At 33.1% G+C, this 25,664-nt stretch overlaps 1 protein-coding gene across 1 annotated transcript; it reads left to right on the forward strand.

Moving 5' to 3' along the window:
• The first annotated feature begins 1,561 nt into the window (after positions 1–1,561).
• LOC128168850 (uncharacterized) lies at positions 1,562–17,065 on the forward strand. Its single transcript, XM_052835009.1, has 2 exons — positions 1,562–1,655; positions 8,233–17,065. The coding sequence occupies exons 1-2, from the start codon at positions 1,562–1,564 to the stop codon at positions 14,274–14,276; spliced, it is 6,138 nt and encodes a 2,045-aa protein (XP_052690969.1). The 3' UTR covers positions 14,277–17,065.
• The last annotated feature ends 8,599 nt before the right edge of the window (positions 17,066–25,664 follow it).

Raw genomic sequence — 25,664 nt, forward strand, 5'->3', positions numbered from 1 at the left:
GCGGCATTTAGCGAGAAATTCAAAAAACTGTACAAATTTTCATATTCCATGAATTTTGGTGTCCCGCCGGTACACCGTGAATGGGGTCGATAAAACGGTACATTTGGCGTACCGCCGGTACATATCACATGTATGTTGCTTGCCTGCTTGTACTTTTGTCATCAGATGAGAATAAAGAGAATGAATTGGTGTGACCATTAACAAAATACAAATGAAAACCAAATGTTATTTAATATTCAGAAATCATACTATTAAACATGTTAAAAGCTGAACATATCCTGAGCAGACTTTAGTCATATCTAATAAAACATTTAAATAGAGTAGTTTTAACAAGAGCTTGGACTGTTGGCACTGCGTGTCAAATTTTAAAATGATGAAGGCAGGGTCTATTCAAGGTTATCTGTCCAATTATTAACATTGACTACCGTAAAGTCTTGTGTCTAGAACACACCTGTGTATATTACGCAATCATGTGGCGCCGATCATGCATTTACAAAAACGTCATTTATTAATAAAGATGTTTGTGAATAATTGAGAAATATCGTAAGTTATCACATTTCTTTGTGAAATTTCACAACCCCAAACCGGAAGAGAAACAAGTACAGACAACTCTGGTACATGTGCAGTTGGTAAAATTATTGTGCACTTTAGCAAGTTTTCGTAAAAGTTTTACAAGCGTAATTTGCAATGTTGCATTAGTATTTGAGTATGGTGAGATGATCGTATAATGCACATAACATCACGATATCATATCAGTAAATCTCGTCAGAAACTTGTTTAATCAAACAAAAGATTTTCCCCATGTCGCACATGGTTATTCATACATTTATATTCATTTCAACGATTGACAATTTGTTTTAGTACATATAAATACAGATATTTTATTAGATCATCAGAAAAACTCTGTTGAGAGCACTTTTATACCCTGTGTATATAGACATGTATACACAAGCGAGCGTGTTTCCCTCGGGGCTCCACCCCCACCTGAAGTAAACCGACCGGTTAAAAACCTGGGCCTTTAACATGTTTAAGTCAAAAATTGTACACTGTCTTAATGTCTTTTTGCTATCTTCTAGTTACATCCCACTGAGAGTCTCAGTTTGTAAAATAAGCAAGTGTTACCGTACTAATACATGTTATACAAAAACCAATAAATTAATCAACCAACTGGTGTATACCTTTTCCTTCAAAAACATCAACAGCAAAACCAGGGGGGTCCACATCCTCTTTCAGGAACCTCCTAGCCTCATCCATGGGATTTACTCTTTTTCTTTTGGGCATTGTTAACCTCTGAAATATGTACATACTCATATCACATCTAGGCTATAAGCTTCTTTTTTCAAACACATCAACAAGAGCATGCATATGCTATAGCAACTTGCTCGCGCGGAGCAAACATTACGTAATGGTTATAATTAAAGATTGTGAGTTAAAAAATACCTTAACAATTATTTTTTTAGCCTATGATTATATCTACAGGGTGACTAGGTTAGCTGCACCAGCTACGTAGCAATTATACCTACTCTCATAACACTGTTGAATCTACTTCTTGTCAGCCATGATGCGTCCAACAACATTCGGCTCACCTCGGGCGATTAGGTACGATCGACCGAGGTGTACCGAGTCTTCCAACGAGGAGGGGTGCGTTCAAGATCGTAACGACTAGCTGCTGCTATGCTGTTGAACGACAAGCTTACCAAGCCGCAACGTAGATATTCGTTGAATTATTTTTTAATGCTGAGCATCAAATTCAATATGGTTCCCTTTATTACCACTTTGTAACTAACAGGAAATCTTTTTTAGGGATATTTTGTTCATCATACAAGTTGTTATTAATTTTTACATGTATAACGTTATAACAAACTAACGTTATGCATAGGCCTAAGTATTGATTTTTTTCTTCAAAAATGTGGTATTCGCCAAAGTGGCAGTGTCATCAGCGATTGATGGTGGCCGTAATCTGGTTGAAGAATGGAAGAGTCTTTAGTCGAATATTGCCAATTATCTTCAAATCAAAGATTAAATAGATATCTTCGATCTATCTGCTACGATTTCGAACGCAACCCTGGTCAAATTGGATGCAGATGGTATGATGGCAATCGCAATTTCTCGGGCCGGTATTTTTCCGAGCTCTGCTGGAAAGGCCCGAGAAGTTGCGATTGGTATCATAGGCGTCGGTACAAGGGGGGGGGGGGGGGGGGATACGGGGGCTTAGCCCCATTCTTTTTTTTCAAAGTTATACATTTTTTTAATTTTTTTTTTTTTGGTCAAGATTTTAGATAAGTCTAGTCTCCCACTTTCAATTTGCTTCCAACGCCACGGGGTAAGGTGGTCTTAATAATTTTGTTAAGTTGAACCGATAATGGATTGAGCAACTCCCCCCCCCCCCCCCCTTCCTCGTGGAGTAGGTGGAATGCTAGATAACTATTTTAAGTATTGTAATTAAACATTGATATGGCGCAATAATAGAGTTAAATAGAATATATATATATATATATATATATATATATATATATATATATATATATATATATATATATATATATATATATATATATATATATATATATATATATATATATATATATATATATATATATATATATATATATATATATATATATATATATATATATATATATATATATATATATATATATATATATATATATATATATATATATATATATATATATATATTCTATTTAACTCTATTATTGTTATTATTATTATTATAATGGTTCATATTTTTAAATGATTTGAAAATTGTGTGAATTTACCAACAATTTTATATGCATGCAACTTGCATTTTCGACAGATTTCTTATCACCGTATCAACGTGGTATGCTTTCACTGTAATTAACTTAACCATCATTAGCAATCTTGAATACCTTCATAAATAAAAAAGGACTATTTCTCAGTATTAGTTACTCGAACATCAAAGCACCATTTTTTTCTTAAAATAACGAGAGAGAGAGAGAGAGAGAGAGAGAAAGAGAGAGAGATATTTATTTTAAGGTCAGGTCTAATAAAATAAAGAGGTTACAGTATTCTTTCACATATAAACAGTGATGGTGTTATTCAGTGAAAAAAAGCTGTTTTAAAACTGTGTTTGAAATTGTGCAAACACTAGTTGCAAATCTAAACGGCATAAAATGTTTTATCAAAATTAATAAATTCCAATGTTAGTTAGATTCTTCCATTTCAATCTTTCAATTATTTTGTTACATGCTAAAGCTGACATGAATACGTAAGAGCATTAGTTTCGATTGCTCCTCAACAGTGAACTGCCACTGGGGTAAATATACCGGCCGAGAAAGTTACAGTCGGTTGAGACATTCGCGTTACACTGACTGATGGAAAATTTAAGTTAACATTGTAGAACATTTAAATCATAAATATGTTTGTGAAAAAAGAAACTACAATCAAACAAACAAAAAACATAAAGATGGCTTATTCTTTGAAAGAATGTGTCCGCACTATCTTGCACAGATACTTAATTTAAGGTGGCTCGACACACCAATGCATTATTTGATGGATCGATGAAGAATCATTTTTGAGAAATGATTATACAAAAATGACACCTAAATCGGGCTCTGATTATTTTATATGAATTTTTTTGTATTTTTTGATAGAAACCGGAAGCATCATTTTAGCTGCGAACAAGATATATTAGAGCTAAAAATTTGTTATCAATTAATGCACAATACAATTATCTATAAATACATATCAAAACGGCCAGATAAACTTTGAAATATTTTTGTAAAAAAAAATATATATGAAAATGAAAAAAAAAGGATTGTAGATATTTTTTAAATCAATGGATGAAAACTGCAGATAAACTGTTACTCGCATTTAACAATTGCTGTACAATCATATTTCAACAAGAAATTGAAACCAAATAGTGAAATTAAAGAAAAAATGGAAAATTTTAAAATCGAACCTATTCCGATTGTAATTAAACTGATCCCGAACGAAATCACATAAAGTTAGAATGAATCAGAATTTTGCAAAAATTTCAGTTTGTTTAGCTGTAAAATGGTTTCGTCATTTACTAACTTTATAATTTATATCAATTACTTAGAAAAAAACTGCAGTTTATTTGTAAAATTTCAATTTTAAAATAATTCTGATCGGGATCAGTTTTTTTCAATCGGGATCGGTTCAAATTTGATAAATAGCAATTTTTCCAAAATTTCGCATTTTCATTTCAATTTCTTTGTAAAATATCATTGTTTAGTTAATAGTTTATGTGACTATATGTTATTTTTAAAATTTTATCCATAGATTATAAAGATATTAAAGAATTAAAATTTTTATTTTCAGAAATATTTTTTTAATTAAAAAATTAAACACTTGACCAAACGATCTTTGGCATGAATTTATTTATAATTATATTACTCATTAATTGACAACAAGTTTTAAGCTCTAATATATTCTGTTTGTCTGCAAAACAGTTTTTCCTATTTCATTGAAAAAATACAAAAAATAACTGAAAGCCGATATTGATCTCTGTTTTGTGGAATCATGTTTCAAAAAAGATTCTCAATCGATCCATAAAATAAAATTTTGGTGTGTCGAGGAACCTTATATTGATGCAAATTATAGCGTCTAGAGCTTTAAATATTGTCACATAAAATTGTATCATTATTTAATCTTTCTTAAAGTTCTATATTTTGTTTAATGAATAAAAAATAGAACTAAGTAGGATTGTTTTTATATTTAAAATTTTGTTCAAGGAAGTTAAGGAGGAGGGGGACATTTATTTTCACGTATGTCAGCTATATTGCTATATGCCATTTTATTGAGTACACATAAATCTTCAGGATGTAATCGGGATTATATTCCCTTCACATATAGAAAGGTTCAGAACTACCACTACTTAAAGTTAATGATTTAACAATTAAAACAAATTTGGATTGCCTTATCTTATAGAATTTTTAAACCGTTGCATTTGTCTTGTAAATGAAAAATATACTAATGGAATTTATTTTAAGAATGTTACAGTCACTTCATGCATATCTTTTACAATTTTATGCTATGCTATGGTATGCGATTTTAATGATATTCTATGAAATTTTGATGCAATGCTATGAGATTCATATGCTGTGCTATGAGAAATTGAGATGAAGGGCTTAATGATATGCTATGCTATACTATGGTACATGTATACTTTGAGATTTGCCCCCCCCCAAAAAAAAAAAATAAATACATAAAAAAATGACGCCTCTATACACAGAAGAGTTCCAAACATTTAGAGGTAAAATTATAAGAGGACAAAGTCTACCAGTAATCTGCAATGTGAACATTTATTCTTTTATTTAAAAGCATTTAAAACCGAGTTAAAACCATGTTGTATGTTATGGTATGGTATGATATGACGAATGAGATTCTATGAGATTGTATGCTACGGTATGATATTCCAATGCTATGGTATGAGTTTCCAATGCTTTGCTATGAGATTCCAATGCTATGCTATGCTATGGTGTATGTTGTAAAAGATATGCTTGAACTGACTTTAATAATCACACCCTTGAACACTATACTTGCAATGCAGATATACCATTTTTTTTACATCCAAAAAGTCACTCCACGCTGTCTACATATCAAAACAAATCACCATCGTGCTAAACAATCTATCTCGATGATGTTATGCTAGTTTTAAATTAATGACTAAAATATACGGTAATGTTAACTTATTTTAAATACATTTAAAAGTTTCGATAAATAATTAACACTTATAAAAATATATTCTGTATACACTCACAACAAGTCACTACACTAAACATTGTTTACACTCACAATAACTCACTACACTATAGGTAATAAATAAATGGTTTAAATCATCTTTATATTTTGGTGCATTGCCCTTTTGTGTACTTCAACAAGTTTAAAAGGCAATCAAACGTAAGTTTAGCAAGAAAGTTAACTTTGTTTAAGTCACGAAATATGATGAAACATGTGTTAAATTAGGATTCACTCTCGGAATATTGTTCATTGCTTGTATCTAAAAAGCACGCGTTCACGTCTTATTCCATTTAATATTTCTATGAATTTAGGTTAAATAAATTATGTTACAACAAAAGCTTACCTTGAAGTTGCAAATGTATCATATAAATAATCCAGAGTGAATTTGTTATCTGCAACACGATATAGACGCCATTTCAACGTCTATTGCGCATGCGTTGATTCTGTAAACATGGCAAAGTGTGTAACGAATGAAAATGACCATGGAATTGGAGTGTACAAAAAACGGTTGTATACCGACAAATGACACCAAGCGTAATTTTGATTGTTTGGGGTATAATAAGCCAAAATATAGCTATTCCAACAGAATCGCAAGTCACTACAGTGATTTGTGTAGTGAGTTTCCGAAATGAATTGAGTTGGTTGATGTGTAAACAAGGTACTGTAGTGGGTTGAAGGTGTTTACAAACACACACACACACACACCCACCACACACACATACACACACACACACACACACACACACACACACACACACACACACACACACACACACACACACACACACACACACACACACACACACACACACACACACACACACACACACACACATATATATATATATATATATATATATATATATATATATATATATATATATATATATATATATATATATATATATATATATATATATATATATATATATATATTATTCACGAAAATAATGTATTGGACGTTAACAGTGTACCTCTACCAAAAGTTTTGTATAATATCTTGCATAGGATCTTCTGATTTTCGGTAGAAATGATATTCTATAAAAGTACAATGTCAAAGATTAAGTGTATGCAAAAATAAGTGTACAATTCGGATACTTTACGGTATTTATTATTTGTTATTCTATCGAGGGGCCATATGGCACAATATCCTTTGAACGCCCATACAGTTACAGAAACGTTATAGTTTCCCACTTGAACGGTGAGTGAAAGGTGAGCACACTCTGGGCGTACAGTGAGCGCACTCTTTATAAATCACTTTAACGAAATTGCATTTACCGAGAAATCGTCGGGATTTATTGTTATATTGTTAATCTATAAATTAGCACGCATTTATGCTTACATTTCTTAAGTTGATCTGTTCAGTTTATTGTCGAGCATGGATATGTTTATGATTGGACATCGAAAGAATTATTATATGAATCGTAAAAAGTACACAAATACAGCGTCTTTTTTTAATATTTATATATGTGAGTCGAGTCGTTTGTTGATTAAAGTCTTTTGTTTTTAAACGACTGGACTGACGTCTTAGAATGAATCAATAAATAATATTTGTGTAGCAATTGATCATTGTATTGTGTAACTTAAAATGTTCACAGTAACTGCATACTTGCGCCATTTTCGTTTCGACAAAAATAATCCATGTTTAGGAGAATGATAAAAAACAAAAACAACAAAAAGCAGACCCAATCAAGAATGTGTACTTTAAATTCCACGGATAAAATTTTCTTTAAAATGATGTTTCATATATAATATGTTTCCTTCCACCTTTACGCTAGGGTTCCTTTTTAATTTTGCTGAGACCTGTCCTTTTATTTTGGAGTTCTGAATGAAAATGAATGAAAACGAACTGAGCGATAAGTAAACACTGAACGAACGGTGAACGCAAGGTAAACGCTTTGTGAACGCAGAGCGAGCGCTTTGTGAACGGTGAGCGCGAACAAAGCGGAGCGGAGAGCGAAAGGGAACGCACAGTGAACGCACGGTGAGCGCACGGTGAGCACACGGTGAACGCACGGTGCACGCACTGTGAGCGCAGGTGAACGCACGAACAAATGGGAAAGTAGAACGTTTCAGGGACTGTATATCAAAGTCATTGTTGTTCAGGTGCGCGATATGGCCCCATTGGCCTCTTGTCATTAATAGTTATGAATTATAAGTTGTTGATTTATTGAAGGGACAGGAACAATTACATATATTTTCAATCGTTTAATATTTTTTTAGTGAGTGTTTCGAGGAAGATAGATTTTGATTACGGACATACAGCTAATAAACCAAAAGAGGGCAAGTAATATATTCTTGTTTATACTACAAAATGCAATATCAGTTTAAAGAGAAAAATGAAATATCGTAAAAATCATTGAAACAGATACTTTCTGGATATTCAGTTCTCTTCAATTTTATACAAAGAGCATTATTTATGTTTACATTAGGCATATATTTGCATAAAATATGCTATATAACTCATTGATTTATTTCTACCAGAGTCAACAGTTGATAGAATCATATTTGAACAATGGGAACAGGATAACAATCTATTCATATCAACAAAAGCGTGTAAGAAAGTAGAACAACTCATAAAAGATCAGAGTGTTGTTATTGTGGCGGGTCACTCGGGATCAGGAAAGTCTGCTATCATTCAGCATATTGCACTTAAATACAGATCTCAAGGATGGACTGTAAAACCGATCTATGAAGTGAGGGAACTCATCAATGACTGTGTGTTAATACAGAGTAAAACACTTTTTGTGCTCAATGATCCAATTGGAAAAGAATCATTTGATGAAATATCACATGACGCATGGAGACAAAACGAAGAAAAATTAAAAGCTCTTTTTAAAAAAGTCAAAGCTTTAATGTCATGTAGAAAATATATTCTCAGTGATGCTAGAATAGCCGGAATTTTTACAAACAAATCATACATAATAGACATAAATAATAACCTACTAAAGCTGAACGATGATGAGAAAGAAACAATATTTAAAAAACATTCAGTTGTCAATAAATTCTCCAAAGAAGAATTTGCAGCGATTATAAAAATCGATGCGTATTTCCCATTGCTGTGCAAATTATATTTTAGCAATCCCACTTATCAAAATGACGGATTAAAGTTTTTCAAAAAGCCAGCTCTTGTTTTTGAAGAGGAAATTAGAAATTTCCGAAAGGCATCCAAAGAAAAATATTGTGCCCTAGTTCTTCTTGTTCTGTTTAACAATGCTCTTTGTGTCAACGATTTTCTTCAAGAAGAAACCTCTAAAAGGAAATATAAACATGCGTTAGAACTTTGCGGAATGGGTGAAAACACCGCACCATATACAATTTGTGACATCCTTGAATCTATGGAAGGTATTTTCGTTAAGAAAATTGGCGATAACTTTCATTTTTACCATGACTTTGTAATGGAAATAACCACTTATGTGTTCGGATCAGATTATCCTAAAGAAACAATTGAATATGCTGATGTTAGTTTTCTAAGAAGAAGGGTGAAGTTAGAAGATTGTAAAGATGAAAATGACAAGTTTTCTATAGTCTTAAGTGACAAATACATTGCCAATCTTGGGAAGAGATTGTTCATGGAAATATTTGGAGAACATCTATTAGACGTTGTCCTTAATCCTTGTATGAGAAACGAAAAGGTTAGGAACATAATAATAAAAGAATTGAACCGAAATCCAGAAAAATATAAAATGCTACTTGAGAAAAAAGTACTTCAAATTGAAAAAGATGAACAGTATAAAGAAACAAAAGACCTTTTTCTTTCTAAACTTTCCTTTTTGAATCTAAGAAATGAAATATCGCCAATGTCTGCTATGATTGTATTTTGTCATACAGAATTGTCGTTATATTGCTTAAAAGCTCTTACACAATTGAAAACAGATATTGAAGACATTTCGCTGTTTTCTGCGGTATGCTGCAATGGATCTTTAGACTTGCTTGATTTTTTTTCAAATGACCACATTAAATTATTTTTAAAAGACACATATGCATGTTTCCATCCTATACATCTTGTGTCTGCGTTCCATAATTTTGAAATGATGCAACAGCTAATAAAGTTTGGCGTCGATGTGAATTTACGACAGTTTGGCAACAATTCTAATCAAGATGGATGTATTCCCTTAATATACGCAGCAACTTCAAATGAGAATAATCAAGATGAAACCTCGTGTGAAACAAGGCGCAATGAAACAATAAAGCTCTTACTAAGCAGTGGAGCAAACGTTAACCAGTGTTCACAGAGTGGATCAACTCCTCTCCATGGAGCTTGTTTTTACGGACTTGAAAGAGCTGTGCAACTATTACTTAGCAATGGAGCAAACATTAATTTATGCAAGAAAAACGGTGCCGGTCCTCTCTATATAGCTTGTGAAAAAGGACATGGTAGCATAGTACAACTGTTACTGAGTAATGGAGCAGACATTAATTTATGCATGGAGGACGGAACCAGTCCTCTTACTGCGGCTTGTATTGACAGACATGATAGCATAGTACAACTGTTACTTAGCAATGGAGCAAACATTAGTTCATGTGATGAGGACGGAACAAGTCCTCTCATTATAGCTTGTCAAAACGGACATAATAGCACAGTACAACTGTTACTGAGTAATGGAGCAGACATTAATTTATGCATGGAGGACGGGACCAGTCCTCTTACTGCGGCTTGTTTTGACGGACATGATAGCATAGTACAACTGTTACTTAGCAATGGAGCAAACATTAATTCATGTCATGAGGACGGAACTAGTCCTCTCTATACAGCTTGTGAAAACGGACATGATAGCACAGTACAATTGCTACTTAGCAATGGAGCAAACATTAATTTATGCGAGATAAACGGTGCCGGTCCTCTCATTATAGCTTGTCAAAACGGACATGATAGCACAGTACAACTGCTACTGAGTAATGGAGCAAACATTAATTTGTGCATGGAGGACGGAACCAGTCCTATCTATATAGCTTGTCAAAACGGACATGATAGCACAGTACAACTGCTACTGAGTAATGGAGCAGACATTAATTTATGCACGGAGGACGGAACCAGTCCTCTTACTGCGGCTTGTTTTGACGGACATGATAGCATAGTACAACTGCTACTGAGTAATGGAGCAGACATTAATTTATGCACGGAGGACGGAACCAGTCCTCTTACTGCGGCTTGTTTTGACGGACATGATAGCACAGTACAACTGTTACTGAGTAATGGAGCAGACATTAATTTATGCATGGAGGACGGAACCAGTCCTCTTACTGCGGCTTGTTTTGACGGACATGATAGCATAGTACAACTGTTACTGAGTAATGGAGCAGACATTAATTTATGCATGGAGGGCGGTGCCGGTCCTCTGTATATAGCTTGTCAAAACGGACATGATAGCACAGTACAACTGTTACTTAGCAATGGAGCAAACATTAATTCATGTGATGAGGACGGAAATAGTCCTCTCTATATAGCTTGTCAAAACGGACATGATAGCGCAGTACAACTGCTGCTGAGTAATGGAGCAGACATTAATTTATGCAAGAAAAACGGTGCCGGTCTTCTCTATATAGCTTGTGAAAAAGGACATGGTAGCATAGTACAACTGTTACTGAGTAATGGAGCAGACATTAATTTATGCATGGAGGACGGAACCAGTCCTCTTACTGCGGCTTGTTTTGACGGACATGATAGCACAGTACAACTGTTACTGAGTAATGGAGCAGACATTAATTTATGCATGGAGTGCGGTGCCGGTCCTCTGTATATAGCTTGTCAAAACGGACATGATAGCACAGTACAACTGTTACTTAGCAATGGAGCAAATATTAATTTATGCAAGAAAAACGGTGCGGGTCCTCTCTACATAGCTTGTCAAAACGGAAATGATAGCACAGTACAACTGTTACTGAGTAATGGAGCAGACATTAATTTATGTGATGAGGACGGAACTAGTCCTCTCTATATAGCTTGTCAAAACGGACATGATAGCGCAGTACAACTGCTGCTGAGTAATGGAGCAGACATTAATTTATGCAAGGAGGTTGGTGCCGGTCCTCTCATTACAGCTTGTCAAAACGGACATGATAGCACAGTACAACTGTTACTGAGTAATGGAGCAGACATTAATTTATGCATGGAGGACGAAACCAGTCCTCTTACTGCGGCTTGTTTTGACGGACATGATAGCACAGTACAACTGTTACTGAGTAATGGAGCAGACATTAATTTATGCATGGAGTGCGGTGCCGGTCCTCTGTATATAGCTTGTGAAAACGGACATGATAGCACAGTACAACTGTTACTTAGCAATGGAGCAAATATTAATTTATGCAAGAAAAACGGTGCCGGTCCTCTCTTTATAGCTTGTCAAAACGGAAATGATAGCACAGTACAACTGTTACTGAGTAATGGAGCAGACATTAATTTATGCATGGAGTGCGGTGCCGGTCCTCTGTATATAGCTTGTCAAAACGGACATGATAGCACAGTACAACTGTTACTTAGCAATGGAGCAAATATTAATTTATGCAAGAAAAACGGTGCGGGTCCTCTCTACATAGCTTGTCAAAACGGAAATGATAGCACAGTACAACTGTTACTGAGTAATGGAGCAGACATTAATTTATGTGATGAGGACGGAACTAGTCCTCTCTATATAGCTTGTCAAAACGGACATGATAGCGCAGTACAACTGCTGCTGAGTAATGGAGCAGACATTAATTTATGCAAGGAGGTTGGTGCCGGTCCTCTCATTACAGCTTGTCAAAACGGACATGATAGCACAGTACAACTGTTACTGAGTAATGGAGCAGACATTAATTTATGCATGGAGGACGAAACCAGTCCTCTTACTGCGGCTTGTCAAAACGGACATGATAGCACAGTACAACTGTTACTGAGTAATGGAGCAGACATTAATTTATGCATGGAGTGCGGTGCCGGTCCTCTGTATATAGCTTGTGAAAACGGACATGATAGCACAGTACAACTGTTACTTAGCAATGGAGCAAATATTAATTTATGCAAGAAAAACGGTGCCGGTCCTCTCTTTATAGCTTGTCAAAACGGAAATGATAGCACAGTACAACTGTTACTGAGTAATGGAGCAGACATTAATTTATGTGATGAGGACGGAACATGTCCTCTCTACATAACTTGTTTTAACAGAAATGATAGCACAGTACAACTGTTACTTAGCAATGGAGCAAATATTAATTTATGCAAGAAAAACGGTGCCGGTCCTCTCTTTATAGCTTGTCAAAACGGTCATGATAGCACAGTACAACTGCTACTTAGCAATGGAGCAAACATTAATTCATGTGATGAGGACGGAACTAGTCCTCTCTATATAGCTTGTTTTGACGGACATGATAGCATAGTACAACTGCTACTGAGTAATGGAGCAGACATTCATTTATGCAAGGAGGTCGGTGCTGGTCCTCTCATTATAGCTTGTCAAAACGGACATGATAGCACAGTACAACTGTTACTGAGTAATGGAGCAGACATTAATTTATGCATGGAGGACGGAACCAGTCCTCTTACTGCGGCTTGTTTTGACGGACATGATAGCACAGTACAACTGTTACTGAGTAATGGAGCAGACATTAATTTATGCAAGAAAAACGGTGCCGGTCCTCTCTTTATAGCTTGTCAAAACGGAAATGATAGCACAGTACAACTGTTACTTAGCAATGGAGCAAACATTAATTCATGTCATGAGGACAGAACTAGTCCTCTCTATATAGCTTGTCAAAACGGACATGATAGCACAGTACAACTGCTACTGTGTAATGGAGCAGACATTAATTTATGCAAGGAGGTTGGTGTCGGTCCTCTGTATATAGCTTGTCAAAACGGACATGATAGCACAGTACAACTGTTACTGAGTAATGGAGCGGACATTAATTTATGCATGGAAGACGGATCCAGTCCTCTTACTGCGGCTTGTTTTGACGGACATGATAGCATAGTACAACTGTTACTGAGTAATGGAGCAGACATTAATTTATGCATGGAGGGCGGTGCCGGTCCTCTGTATATAGCTTGTCAAAACGGACATGATAGCACAGTACAACTGTTACTTACCAATGGAGCAAACATTAATTCATGTGATGAGGACGAAACTAGTCCTCTCATTATAGCTTGTCAAAACGGAAATAATAGCATAGTACAACTGTTACTGAGTAATGGAGCAGACATTAATTTATGTGATGAGGACGGAACTAGTCCTCTCTACATAGCTTGTTTTGACGGACATGATAGCACAGTACAACTGTTACTTAGCAATGGAGCAAACATCAATTTATGCAAGAAAAACGGTGCCGGTCCTCTGTATATAGCTTGTCAAAACGGACATGATAGCATAGTACAACTGCTACTGAGTAATGGAGCAGACATTCATTTATGCATGGAAGACGGAACCAGTCCTCTTACTGCGGCTTGTCAAAACGGACATGATAGCACAGTACAACTGTTACTTAGCAATGGAGCAAACATTAATTTATGCAGGAAAAAACGGCGCCGGTCCTCTGTATGTAGCTTGTCATAACGGACATGATAGCATAGTACGACTGTTACTGAGTAATGGGGCAAACAATAATTCATGCATGAAGGGCGGTGCCGGTCCTCTTTTCAAGCTTGTCAAAACGGACATGAGAGCGTTGTACAACTGTTACTGAGTAATGGCGCAGACTTTAATAAATGTTTCAAAAACGGAGCCAGTCCCCTCCATATAGCTATTCAAAGAGGACACAATACCATAGTTCAATTTTTGCTGAATGCTGGAGCTGATTAGAATGTATGTACGGTAAAAAGAGAAAGTCCTTTAATATTTGCATGCTATCAGGGGAATTATGACTTAGTACAATTTTTACGAAGCAATGGTGCAGGCATTAATTTATGTCACCAAGACGGAGCCAGTCCTCTATTTATGGCTTGTGAAGAAGGTCATGTTACCATCGTACAACTTTTGCCAAGTAATGGAGCGGACATCAATTTGTATTAAAAAAAAACCCAAAGCCACTCCTCTTTTTATAGCTTTTTATAGTACAGCAAAACTTTTAGTTTCCAAGCACATTTCTGGAGCAGATTTGCTTTATGTTATAAAGACGGATCAAGGCAGTTCCTAATTGCTTGTCAAAAAAAGTTTGATTGCACTGTACAGCTTTTATTGAGTAAAGGGGCTGGTATTAATTTGTGTATGGACAATGGAGTTAGTCCACTCTTTTCAGCTTGTCAGAGGGAAAATGAAAGCATTGTTGAACCATTACTTCTTAATGGAGCAAATTTAAATTTGTGTCGAAATGACGGAACAAGTTGTCTCCATGAGGCATGCAAAAACGGGTATTATGGAATTGTGAAACTCTTACTTAAAAGCTGAGCAACCGTAAATTTATGTGACAAAAATGAAGATAGTCCGTTAGCTTTAGCTTGTAAAGAGGGGCATGAAAGCGTAGTTCAATTTTTACTTGACAATGGTGCAAATGTTAACCTATGTCTTGCAGGCGGAGTTAGTTCGTTCCTTTTGACTTGTGAAAACGGCAATGATAACATCGTACAGTTGTTACGGATGGAGCGGATGCCAATTTGTGTTTGTAAGACAGTAAAATGATCACTGTTTCTGGTTGCATGTTGATGAAATGAACATGTGATTCATAATGTGTACCATACATCAGTGATTGTGCTTTTAAACAAAGGTATCATCATGGTTTTTTTTTTTTACTCAGATGAACCTTAGATTCATGAGAAATTTTCTGGCCCTTTGTTGTCCGTTGTTCATCCGTCTGTATACTTTTTGATGGATGTATAATTGTATTTACAGTACTCAATACCTGCAAGAAATAATTTGTTTTGCTCAGGTCACTAACATTTTCGATAGAGTTACATCCCGTGTTGCATTCATTTTAAAACTAATTTGGTTGGTGATTATTTTTTACTCATTAGAAACCTTTATGTTTTCAGTATCTCCGTGTTTGTTAAATGACATGGGCTTTTTTAACATTTAATTAACTTTCTTATTATTTGTTTATTATCATAACTGCAAAGAAAAAACAATTATATCATATATATTATATAATTGACACTAACATTTTATTGTGGGTCACAATTACTACTATGCAATCAAAAGAAATTGTGGTGACTCAGTTTTGTGGAATTCGAATTCGTGGGTTCCTCTCATCCACGAATTAGCACCCCCACGAATTGATAGGAAATAAAGTTATATTCCTTTTGTAAGTATAAGGGAATACACGAAATTACAACCCATTGAACTTGTAAAATTTAATCCACGAAAATTGGTCCCCATGAAATAAACGATTTCAATACATTCAGTATATAGGTTGTAGAATTTTAAAATAACCTGAAATCACTTTGAAACAAATGTTATTTGTGTTAATAAATACCGTGTCATTAGCTTATTGATCATTTATTTAAAACTTAATAATAGTTAAAAGTCAAAAGAACATGGTAAACCACTTTGTTTTTCATTTACTATGTATTTTTATTTCTACTATAATTACTTAACTTGATGTATTTTAGAACTGGGAGGATAATATCCCATACGTTACATTGAAGTATCTATGATATACGTTGTATTCTTATGCATTTTCAAATACTAAGATGTATGGGAATTGCAGAAATATTTTTATATCAAAAATGATGTTGAGCGGAAGATTGATATGTTGGTTGATTTTTTTTTTTTGGATTGTGTGACTCACGAATATATAGCTACCCTTCGATTAATGACTTAGTTTAGAGGGAGGTATTTAGTACATACATATACTCAACAATCTAATTAAATATACAGGCACTTTAAATCCAATTATTCCGCCAGCAGAAAGAATACATTCATTAATGGTAAATGAACACTAAATACGTTTTTTCCCGATTGCGACACGGCGGGTGTGGCCGGTCAGCAGAGAATTCTTACTCCTCTTAGGCAGCTGATCCTACCTCTATTTTATGGAGGTCCGTGTTGCTCTGCTTTGAATTTGTATTTTGTTTTATGTATTTTTGAGATTGATGACGGTTTGTTATTGTCATTTTGTTCATTACTTCTGAGACATACAATGTATTTATATAATGTAGATGGAATAGCATACTAAATAAAACTTAATGTATTTGAGTTCTTATGGTATCATAAAAAACTTAATTAAGTGAATTTACCTGTAAATGCGACATTTAATTTGGTGCCTTTTACCTTTAAATAATTTAGTTCTGTCTTCTCTATCTGTAGTGTATGTAGATCCGTTATCATTTCTTTTTCTTTTTTCAATTGAACTTTCACATAGTCACATAACAGAGTATAATCATAGCGCATGAACATAGATATATAGTTGCAATGTAAATATATATATATATATATATATATATATATATATATATATATATATATATATATATATATATATATAGATAAATCCAAGAAAAACCTCAGTGGTCGGTGAAATATATATAAAACTTAAATAAATGAAAACACAAAGATCGAGTAAAACTTAAGCGCTTTCATTTTCTTCAGATGTTTTACAATACTAACATGGTAACGTTTGTTATGACGTCATAATAGTTTAACGGCGTCTTCAAGTCTCTGAATGACGTCATATTTTCCCGTATTTTTAGATATCACAATACTAATAATAACAGATTATATAACACGGTTAAAACATGAATAAAACATTTAGAATACTCAGATGTTACATTAAGCTATTCAATTTAGGTTTAAACGTTCTTATAAAATGTTTTTCTTTATCACGCCTTTCAACAGTATTAGAATTGTACATTTTATAGAACGGAAAAACAGTGAATGATTTTTTTCCGCACAGGTCAAGGTGTTCACTAACTTTTAGTTTGCGGTATTCCGGTTGGTTGATGTGCTGTTTGTGAATTCGGATTCTCTCCCGTAAGGTACTTCCCGTTTCTCCAATATATAGTTCCCCGCAACCTGAGCACGTGATAACGTATACTAGATTTCTGGTTTGACACGACATGTTGTTGTTAACGATAAACTGTTTCCCACCAAAATTAAAATGATGTCCTTGTTTAATATAGGGACAAGTGCCACATCGCGAATCCTGGCATTTAGTGACTTCAAACTCCGATTTTTCTTTGAAATTGGATTTAGTAAGGATGCGTCGAAGATTCTTCGGCTGTCTTTTGCTGTTTATAAATTTTTGTTTTTCAAATATCTTGGCCATTGTTTCATCAGTCTTCAAGACGTCGTTTAGATGGTGAACAATCGGGGCGATGTTAGTATTTCTGGGATTATGGGTGGTAACCAGTGGCAATATCTTCGATTTTTTATTGTTGTTTTGAACGGGATTGAGGAGCTTCTTTCTGTCTAATTTCATGGTTTTTTCAATAGCATCGTCAATAATTTTATCCGGATAACTTTGTTTCTTTAGATACTTTTTTAATTCCTGTAATCTCTGTATTTTGACAGAGTCGTCGTTAACGATTGTGCATATTCGTCTAGACAGGTTATACGGTATTGCTCTTTTCGTATGTCGTGGATGACATGAGTTGAAGTGTAAATACTGATGAGTATCCGTAGGTTTGTAGTATACATCCGTCATAATGACTTCGTCTTGTTTGGTCAACAAAATATCTAAAAATGAAATTCTATTCAGGCTTTCGTCCGCTGTAAATTTGATATCTGGATTAAGTTCATTCAATATATTTTTAAAAACTGACAGATTGTTGTCTCCAGAATTCCAAACAATAAAACAGTCGTCCAGGTACCTTTTCCAGTGCTTTGTTATATACATTTCCGTCTCTTCGTTAAATAATCTATTTATTTCCTTATACATTTTCTCTTCCAGGTATCCTAATGTAAGGGTAGCATATGTTGGAGCCATTTTAGTGCCCATGGCGGTTCCTTTAATTTGTTTAAAATGTTTTCCGTTGAATGTAAATGTATTATTAGTCAATACAATTTCTGCAGCTTCTAAAATGAATTCTTTTAAAAACCGATTGTTGATTTTTTCAGGTATCCTATTGATCCAATATTCCATCGCGTTAAGTCCCAGAGAATTTAAAATGTTGCTGTACAAATTAATGACATCAAAAGTAATGAACTTGCTATTCTTATTAATTTTTTCAGGTAAATGACGTAGAAAATCCAAGTCATCTTTCACGTAGCTTTTAACATCAGTACACAATGGTTTAAGTAGAATGTCAAGTAAATTGCTAAGTCTTTGAGTAGGTGCTGAAGGCCCCCCTACAATAGGTCTGAATGTGATATCATCTGGATGTGGACAACGGATGTATTCAGAACACTGGACTTTGATGGCATCTTTAATTTTTGTTGATTTATGAATCTTTGGGAGACCATAAAAATTGCTTTCTTTATATTCATAATCTGTTAGGTAGTCTTCCTCTTTCTCAGTTAAGCAGGATGTTGTTTTATGTCTTTTTAACAGATTCTTTATTTTCTGCATCGTTTTTTTATCATCATTGGTTGGTATTTCCTGATAATAGTCGACGTTTGACAACATTTTCATGATATGGTCTTTATAAAAACCAAAAGTTTGAAGTCACTAAATGCCAGGATTCGCGATGTGGCACTTGTCCCTATATTAAACAAGGACATCATTTTAATTTTGGTGGGAAACAGTTTATCGTTAACAACAACATGTCGTGTCAAACCAGAAATCTAGTATACGTTATCACGTGCTCAGGTTGCGGGGAACTATATATTGGAGAAACGGGAAGTACCTTACGGGAGAGAATCCGAATTCACAAACAGCACATCAACCAACCGGAATACCGCAAACTAAAAGTTAGTGAACACCTTGACCTGTGCGGAAAAAAATCATTCACTGTTTTTCCGTTCTATAAAATGTACAATTCTAATACTGTTGAAAGGCGTGATAAAGAAAAACATTTTATAAGAACTTTTAAACCTAAATTGAATAGCTTAATGTAACATCTGAGTATTCTAAATGTTTTATTCATGTTTTAACCGTGTTATATAATCTGTTATTATTAGTATTGTGATATCTAAAAATACGGGAAAATATGACGTCATTCAGAGACTTGAAGACGCCGTTAAACTATTATGACGTCATAACAAACGTTACCATGTTAGTATTGTAAAACATCTGAAGAAAATGAAAGCGCTTATGTTTTACTCGATCTTTGTGTTTTCATTTATTTAAGTTTTATATATATATATATATATATATATATATATATATATATATATATATATATATATATATATATATATATATATATATATATATATATATATATATATATATATATGAAATTTAAAAATAATAAATATCCAGAATAAAATCACAAATTGATCCTATTAACCGCAAACGTTTTCGACATTCCTGGCTCTTCAGGCAGTTATGTACAAATGACTAATATGTAACGTAGTAACGTCAATAAGCAAAAGTTCATTGTGACGTTATAATAACGTTAAAGTAGCGGAAAGTTAGAGTCACAGAGCAAAAAGGCGCTAAAAAAATAATAATCGCAAATATTACAAATGATTCAATTATATAACATGCATATAATAAATTTTTCACTGAGTGCGATTAAGTTTTGGTTTAAATAATTTAATAAAGTGGTCTTCCTTGGCTAAGCGCAGTATTTCATTTTCATTTGGAAGTTTATAAAATGGGAATAGGGTAAATTTTCCCTCGCCGCATTCAGCAAAATGTTCACAGCATGGAGTATTATATATATATATATATATATATATATATATATATATATATATATATATATATATAGTATTTATTAGATTGATACGTTCAATATTAAAGTGTAATGTATTTGTATATATGAACTCTAATACTAATTACTCCTTAGAAGAATTCAATGTAATTTAAACAAGTGGTGGTATATAACATATGTAAAAATAGTTTTCTTTTTAGAAAATGAAAAAAATATAAAGATACAGAACAAACAAAATAAGAGACAGTGACATATAGGAGATGTTTGTATGGTGAAGCATTCTCAAAACGTTTTAATGCTGAATATTTAGTAATTGAAAATGATATGTATGCATATTGTATATTTATGTATTGCATTTTGATGCAAATGTAAATATTTTATTTAAGAGAGTGCAATAGCCGTGGCCTAAATATAGATAGACTGCAATAGTCTTCTTTTACAGAATAACAATTTAGGAAAATACCAAAATAAAAGAACATCTTTTTTTTTACTGAATGATAATTAATAGCTGAACAAATTATATATAAAATTTTTGGATCGAACTTATCAAATTGTAAGAAAAAAATTCCAAGTCAAACAAAGGAAGCACCAGTGAATCAAAACAGAAAATACACTTTAATCTATTAATAAAATTCCAAAAGACAACATAGGGTATATAATACGTCAGCCATTGGTTATGCAATCGTATGTTTAGACATCGAAGGGTTTATACATGTACATGTGAACCTTGTGATATCGTGTATTCATGGCTCGTGATCAGCTTGCAATTTCATCTTGTGCGTTTGTCTTATCTTATCGTTTATCATCTACATAATAACGTTTTGGAAGCTCTAATCTTAAAAACACAGGTTCTTACTTTTTAGAGCAGGATTGATGTTAAAAAAAACCGTTTAAAAAATCATTGTGCTAAAGATAGTGTCAATTATCAATAAAATTAGAGTCTAAGTGTTACATTAGATAGGTTTAATGTGAAAAATATATTACGTTATGCAAAGGAATTTAAATGCTATACAGATGTAGATTATGTTTCATGAATTCATTGACTACTATTGAATATTTAACATAACATTTTTATCGAATACCGTCACAATTTAAATATTTAATTTTACATTTGTAAATATGATGTTTGGTGAATTTTCATGAAAAAAATAGTATAAGAATTAATTATTGCTTGAAAACATTGATTTATACACTTTTTCAAATAATAAATAAAATTTTATGTTCCATAAAATGTTTTATATACAAACTTTCTTCGCTAATTAGCCATTTAATTTTTCAAATCTTCCGATTTCTGGGTATTGTTTCGATTATCTTCAAGTTCATTTTGATCGGGATCGAACTCTCAAAATCTAAAACCTTTGCCGCTCTAATTATTTTTTTTTAATACGAGGTGCAAAATTAAACACCACCTCCCCTCCTCCATCGTTGTCAGGATAAAATGTATAAATGTTAGTTATACATATTTGTATGTATATTTATGTGTGTAATTGTGTATATTACGTGTGTAATTGTATATATGTATGTATATAATTATATATATGTATGCGTGCATGTATAGGTATATATATGTATGTGTATGGTTATATATTTGCATATGCATTGTTCTTTCTCACTGTAAGTCCATAGGGAGGAACTGCAATTATTTTTCTATAATCGCAATTGCTACGTCTGTATACTATGACGTCATAAAGGTCTGACGTCATATACTTTTCCATGACGTTATAGATTTAAACCACTATACGATACATCATGTGTTTTTCTCCAACTCCATAAAATTGATGTATTTAATAATAAAACCTGTCTTATAATAACATTTTAAAAGATTTACTGTTATAACATATCATTGATTCTGTGAACAAATCTATGTGAATTAAAATACATTACAGTCAGAATGTTTTTTTTTATGCAATAGCTAACTGTCAAGGTCTAGGCTAATACAGGGCATTTGCGAGTGGTGAAATGCAAATATCAGTAATAAACAACGATTATTTAGTGAACATGGCGTTATGAATAGCAACTGCTCTGTTGGCATATTCCATGATGCAAATATATGATTTTTGCCGTACGAACTGCATATGCATGATTTGCTCTGAAAATTATGCACATTTGAATAAATATTCACTTGGTCAGGACTAGGTGCTAACTTTTGAGCATATCTGTATTCATCATGCACCAAAGAATTACTTTCAATTGCCCAATATTCTGCTGACGATGCTAAGTATATACTAATATTTGCATTTCCATTGTTCTTTCCCAATGTGAGCCCATACGGAGGAGCTGCAATTATTTCTCTATAATCGCAATTGCTCTCTCTGTATACTATGACGTCATAAAGGTGTAACGTTATATATACTTTTCCATGACGTTATAGATTTAAACCACTATACTATACATCGTGTGTTTTTCTCCAACTATTAAAATTGACGTATTTAATATTAAAACATGTTTTTGATAACATTTTAAAGGAATTACTGTTGTAAGACTAACATATCATTGATTCTGTTAACAAATCTATGTGAATTAAAAAGATACATTACAGTCTGAATGTTTACTTTTGATGTAATAGCTAAATGTCAAGGTCTAAGCTAATACAGGGTATTTGCGAGTGGGAAAATGCAAATATAATGCAAATATAAGTAATAAACAACGACTATTTAGTGAACATGGCGTTATGAATAGCAACTGCTCTGCTGGCATATTTTCCATGATGCGCTAGCGCGCATCATGGAATATGCCAACAGAGCAATTGCTATTCATAACGCCATGTTCACTAAATAACGTTGTTTATTTCTTAAATATACATATCTTGTTATTTTTTATGGTCTTTGTGCTATAAATTGAGTGAAATTTCAACTTTACAGGTGGTAGCCCTTTTTTATTAACGCCACCTTCTTGTTGCAAAAAATGTTATATTCATTACATAATAATAACTGGGATAAGCACTAATTGCAATTTAACATTTCTAGGCTTAAATCCTTAATTTATCATAAGACCTTATCCAAGTTATTACATTAGCTAATATGATAATTGTAATTCTACATTTAATGTGCTTTAGTTATAATTCTGTCATTTGTTTGGTCAATAAATGACACAATCACTCATTGGGTAGTCATGGTTTTTCTTCTGGAATGCATGCAACAAGAACAAGCTCCGGAAAAGGCATTCAACATTGTACTGCTTTTAAAATTCTCAGTATGAAAAAGTTGTGAATATAAAACATTCTTCATTCCCATGTAAATCTTGTGTATGTGGTATTTTTTTCTTTTGGAATGATTTAGTTTAGTTTTTTTGTCTTCGCAATTTTTTTTTTTAATTGAACAAATTGAAAATCAATTCTGTTTGATATTAAATTACATAAGTGTTCGTGGTGTCTCGAAGCATTTATCATGAATTATAAACAACTAGACTTTGACCCGTACGTACACGGGTTGACATATTGCATATGATATGAGGCATTTACGAAATAGATAAATCGACACACCGTATTGTTGACATTTACATAACCAAGCGTTAAGCCTACAATAATGCTATTATTTTCACTACACTCTTAGTTAGAATAATTTAACTGTGTCTCCAGACAGGCCTTCACCACGGTTATAATGCCTCCCATACACCCGTAATGTAGCAGAAAATAGCAGAATCGCTCCGAAACGATAATGAAAAAAAATTAATTAAGCTGCATTTAAAATAACGGTCAATTTTTCATAACAAACCACTCTAATGCTGTAAATACCTTTCATCTAACAATTTAATTCATTTTTATGACGAATTCAACACTTTTTCACCAATATTTTTTACTGGCTTCGAATTTTCACACGATGTTGACATTCGGAACTCTCGGGATTTTTCATATCAAATGCACTATTAGATGAGTAAAACCTATTTCCCGTATTTTCTTTGATGAACAGAATCTATGATAAATATTTTCATTGAATATGTACACGTATTATCGTTTCTTTGTTTATGCAAATGTGATATTGGGAAAACATAAATTAAAGAGCCTCCCGTGATTTAGCATGAATGTAATGCACATGCGCAAGATTGTAAAATCCGAAAAATTCAGATGATTTCAGGATTTTTAAAGGAATTTTGTTTGATTATTAACTAGCAAAGCTTGATTGAGGAAAAATAAAAACAAATTGGTTATGTTCAAGTGTAAATGTTGTTTAAAATATATAAAACAAAACACAGTACTCTTCTGATTTCTCGGTATAAAGACCAACAATTCGAGTCTGTTATTTTAATATAGTTTATATAGTTGTATAGATGATGATTTCGTGTGCCTTGTGTTCAGTTGTTAAATTTGGAACATGTTATTTTTAACTATTGATAGTGTTTGATTAATTAACTATTATCAAGTAAAAAATGAATGTTAGTCTTCTTTTCATTTTTCTTTTTTTTTTGGTTTGAAAATAATTTGCTTTCTTTCTCTATGTCCAAAAATGGCAATCTTTAGGTATCATACCGTCCGGTAATCGACATATCAAAATGAACATAATGTTTAACTATTGATAATGTTTGATAAAATTAACACTTATCAAGTAAAAACTGAATGTTAGTTGTTTTTTTTTTTTATTATTATTTTAGCTGACCTGAGCTGAAAGCTCAAGTGGGCTATTCTGATCACATTTTGTCCGTCTGTAAACTTTTTACATTTTGTACTTCTCAAAAACCGCTTGACCAATTATAACTAAATTTGGCACAAGGCATCCTTATGGTAAGGCAAATATAAATTGCAGAAAATATAAATCTTTTTCTTAAGGACTACTGAGTCAAGTTCAACGTTGTGCTATGTTATTATTAGCTTGTTGTGATTTTCGTCCATTTTTATATTATTTATGCCTTGTAACCTTGGGAACCATCGCCTGTATTTTGTCATTTTTACCTATCAAATCAAACATAGACTTCGGTAATTCAGACAGTTGACTGTTTACCTGCGCAAATAAGTTAATTTTGATGTATTAACAAAGTACTAAAATACAATTCATTCTATTGGTAATTCGGTATGATCTTTTGCATATTGGTTGATTAATGCAATGTATTTTGCTGAGATGCTCAGCATTTTCTCGAAGTTATTCAGTTTAAACAGAGTTTAATATCGCTCACGAAAATATGAAGGTATATATACATGATTCATTTTGAAATATAAATTGTGCTCTTTGTTATAGTGCATGTCTCTTTTGTTTAATTGTTTACAATGTCTATTTACTAACCATATTTGAGTGTTAAACTTTAAATTATAAGCAAGACA

This window comes from Crassostrea angulata, unplaced genomic scaffold (genome assembly GCF_025612915.1).
Source record: "Crassostrea angulata isolate pt1a10 unplaced genomic scaffold, ASM2561291v2 HiC_scaffold_59, whole genome shotgun sequence".
Taxonomy (NCBI): Eukaryota; Metazoa; Mollusca; class Bivalvia; order Ostreida; family Ostreidae; genus Magallana; species Magallana angulata.